The sequence below is a fragment of the Silene latifolia genome, chromosome 8, assembly GCF_048544455.1.
Source record: "Silene latifolia isolate original U9 population chromosome 8, ASM4854445v1, whole genome shotgun sequence".
NCBI lineage: Eukaryota > Viridiplantae > Streptophyta > Magnoliopsida > Caryophyllales > Caryophyllaceae > Silene > Silene latifolia.
In genome coordinates this window covers 66,693,287-66,697,623 of record NC_133533.1, presented here as the reverse complement: position 1 = coordinate 66,697,623, position 4,337 = coordinate 66,693,287, and the positions used below count along the sequence as shown (strand labels likewise).

The following is a 4,337-nucleotide window of genomic DNA, read 5'->3' as shown; positions in this document are numbered from 1 at the left end:
TAAATGTGTCATACACTAAAAGTGTAAATGTGAAATACACTGAAAGTGTAAATGTGTCAATGTGATCACATTTATACTTCCTATTTAATCACATTTACACTATCCATATCATCAAATTTACACTTTCTATTTAATCACATTTACAGTTTACATTATCCATATCATCACAGTTTACACTGAAAGTTTCATTGAATCTGTAAGGTAGGGTTAGATTTGATTTAATCATAAGTGTAACTGTTACTTGAAATAACATTGTCAAGCCAAATAAGTTCAAGTAACACAATGTTTGGCAATCCAATAAAACAGAGACATTTTGGTCTTATGATAGTGTAACTCTAACGCTTTGACTGGGTAACTTTGTTACTCAAAGTTACACCAACTGCAGTTCAAAGTGACGCTGCCATGACACCAATTCCTAATCCCCCGTTCCAGTTATAGCACATCAAATTTTAAAGTTACACATTCAAAATACAAAAGCTACATTATCACTGTTGTGACGTCTATTCTTGTTCTGATTCCAGCTCTTCCTCCTTCTCTCCTTCTCTCCTTCATCCTCTTCTGGGTCAGACGACCCCTCACACAATGGTGTGTGTGCTGAGAAGGGGTTAGGGCAGTTTCTCTTGTCGTGATTTGTCATTATCTTGCAATTCTTACACTTGCGTTTGGGTTTTCTAGCCAAGGCCAGTGCTTTTATTTTGGCTGACAACATTCTTTTTCAGCTACCCTTGTTTTTCGAATTCTTTGGTGGCAATATCGTCACTACCTCACTGGCCGTACAATTCAGAAATTTCTCCATTTGTTGATTTTTATTCAACACTTCCCCTAACGGTGACAGTGTGTCCTTAAATCCCCTAATTATAGCGGAAAAACTTTCAACATCAGTCACACCTTTGTCACGAAGGAGCCCTACAGCCTGATGAACCTCCGACCACATTATTGACATTGCAATTTGTTTTTCATTGATGACTTCCATGTTGTCTGTCCCTTCACTAATACAATTGAACATCCTTAATCGGAGATACTCTTTCATTCATCTATTTACAACATAATCATCTGGTATAGTCTTCATCCCATTTGCTGAAAAAATCCATATTATATGGCGGCATAGGATTCCGGTTCTTTCAAACATCGTACAACTGCAGCTTGCTTTACGTGTACCTGGGTCATCAGTTAAGGCTATCATGTAAGTGTGAATGTTACAAACAGTGTAAGTGATTATATGGAAATTTAAATGTGATTAAATAGAAAATGTAAATGTCATATCATGGAAAGTGTAAATGTGATGATATGGAAAGTATAAATTTCATATTATGGAAAGTTTAAATGTTATGATATGGAAAGTTTAAATGTTATGTTATAGAAAGTGTAAATGTGATGATATGGAAAGTGTAAATGTCATATTATGGAAAGTGTAAATCTTATGATATGGAAAGTGTGAATTAAATTACCTGTACTGTATGCAACTTCAAAATTCTTTCCCCTGGACGAATCTTTGACAGGAGTTACCTCTAGCTCGCCTCTCTCAGTGAAACCTCCGGTTCTATATGTATCAATTGAGTAGATGGCCTGTTCCTTGAAGGTGTCGAAAGCTGAATAGGTGTACAGCTTTGCAGCATGACTCTCAAATGCCAGATGTGTTGACGTCTTTGCGGACGAGTGCTTATCACTGTTGTCAAGCCGCTTTTGTGCATGTCTTTGTTGGTCCATAGCGCTCTCAAAACGCATCCAAAACTCAACCAATGTTCCTGACTTATGCTCAAACCTCTTAAAAATGCTATTTTCGCTCTCTGATCTTTGAGTCGTCCTCATAACAGACGCCATCTTCAAGTCTCTGCAATGCGCCATCACCCACTGTCCCCTTATAGCATACGTATCCGCAAACCAATCATTAGGGCCAAGACCATGCTCTTCAATAATTTGCTCCCAGATAGCATCGAATTCTGTTGCTTCAGGCTCATTGTCCCATATAATTTCATTAAGTTTACACATGAAATCATTATAATCACTCCTAGAGACACCAAACTTACTGGGCATTTTGTTCATTATATGCCCCATACAGAACCGCTGGCGCGCTATCTTGAAAACATGAGGGACAGATTTGATAATACCCGGGTCCTGATCTGTAATTATTTACTCGGGTTCCTTACCCCCCATTGCTTGTAAAAACTGGTTGAAAACCCAATTAAATGACTCATAATCTTCCCTTGCAATTAGAGCCCCACAGAACGTCACCGATCGTTTATGGTGATCCACACCTGTGAATGGTGTGAATACCATAGAATACTTATTTGTGGAGTAAGTTGGGTCGAATGACACCGCATCACCAAATATCTTGTAATTCTCTCGGGCAGTACCGTCCGCCCATATAGCCTTACGTAGGCTGCCATCATCGTCAAGATCGTAGTCAAAGTAGAAACCTATTCTTGTTTCAGTCATTTCCTTAAAATGGTCTCCAAACAACTAACCATCACGTTCGTGAATAAAACATTTAACATCCCTATGGAAGTTCTTAAAATCATTTAAGGTTGCTCCAATGTTTTGGAATCCGTTCACCTGTTCTTTGCAGATTTTGTAGGTCTTTGTTGCTCCTATCTTCAGCTGGCAATCAATAACAGATATGATATATATATATATATATATATATATATAACGTGAATGGATTTATTGAATTAGTATTGACAGTGATGATATATTACTAACCCTTGAGTTCGAAACAATTATCATCTTGTGATAATCTGTTATGTTGCGCGACAATTTCTGGAACTCTCCGTCCTTAAGTGAGATAAAATCGTGATTGTGACTCTCGTGGAATCGGTCAATTAATAGAAGACCATTCTTCATATATAGTCTTAGCTTCACTTTACACCCCACTCTAGTGACTCTAAATATCCTCTTTAAATTCTCTCTAACTAGTCCGTCACACTGATCTTTACTCGGCGCCTTGCGAGCGAAACCTTCTCGATTGCAAACAACAAGCTTTGACTCGATCTCTCCGCCACGCCATTTTTTCGTTGTGTACCTACGCACATCAAACCCACAAGCAATGGCGTATATCTTATAAAAAGTTACCGCGTCCTCATTCCCCCCAAACTCCTGCCCGATGTACGGTGTAAACCTCTTTTCAACCTCCCTGCACAATTCCTGCCTGTCAGGCTGCACTCCATTTTTGTTAAGTGAATCTGCAAATAGGACTTGTTAATACAGTTCACAGAGTGTAAATGTAAAAACTGTAGTGTAAATGTAACAGATACGAAGTGTAAGTGTAAATGTCATCAGATATGAAGTGTAAGTATAAATGTAAATAAAATCAAAGTGTAAATGTCAAATACAAGTGTAAATGTCATCAGAAATGTAGTGTAAGTGTGATGTTCTAAAAGTGTAAATGTCAAATGCAAGTGTAAATGTTCCATATATGATGCGTAAGTGTGATACGTGGATGTGTAAATGTCCAAATTGTCCCAAAGTGTAAGTGTAAATGTAAACGTCCAAAAGTGTAAGTGTAAATATCATCAGAAATGTAGTGTAAATGTTATGTCCCCAAAGTGTAAATGTAAATGTAAACATCCAAAGGTGTAAGTGTAAATGTCATCAGAAATGTAGTATAAGTGTGATGGTGTAAAAGTGTAAATGAGCAATATCAGTGTAAATGTCAATAGATGTGAAGTGTAAATGAGCAATTATCAATTTTTTAAATACCTCATTAACAATGTAAGTGTAAATGATGTAATCCCCTATAAAATCTAGTGCAAAACAGTGGCGGAAACACTGTCGAATGGGATTAAATATACAAAGATAAAAGTTCTAACTGTTATAAATTGAGAATGTATAAAATTCTCAAGGATAAAAAAAAATAAATGGTCAAGTCTAAACAATTGCCACTTTTATAAAAAGGGCGAAAATAAAATTCCTCAAAAGTGTTAAAACTAAAAACCATAAAAGAAAGCAGAAAACAGAGTAGGATCTGCAATCTACTCGCATGCTCACATAGAAATCCCCAGCAAAACTAACACATGTCATGTTATAAACATAACAGCCACAATCAGTGGGGAGTAACTCGACGTTCTCCCAGCCATATCACATGGTATAAATGTTACAGAAGCAATAATATATCAAAAATAGATTTAAATATCAAAACCATATGTAACAAAAATAAATTATCAAACTCACGCTTAAAATAAACGTGATGCATGCTTAATAGCAAAATTCCTCAAATGACAGAATAGAAATAATATAGTTCAGGCTAGATTTTCACTTTGGCTATACTCCTTGATACCGCAGCATCTTACACTAGTTTCGGGAACCCAGTGTCACGCAAAAGTGACCAACTCCAAGTCCAC

At 36.8% G+C, this 4,337-nt stretch overlaps 1 protein-coding gene across 1 annotated transcript; it reads right to left on the bottom strand.

Moving 5' to 3' along the window:
- Positions 1-715: 715 nt before the first annotated feature.
- LOC141595301 (protein FAR1-RELATED SEQUENCE 6-like) lies at positions 716-2,034 on the bottom strand. Its single transcript, XM_074415267.1, has 2 exons — positions 1,449-2,034; positions 716-984 (listed from the first exon to the last, which is right to left on the bottom strand). Exons 1-2 carry the CDS (start codon positions 2,032-2,034, stop codon positions 716-718), a joined length of 855 nt encoding a protein of 284 aa, XP_074271368.1.
- Positions 2,035-4,337: the final 2,303 nt, after the last annotated feature.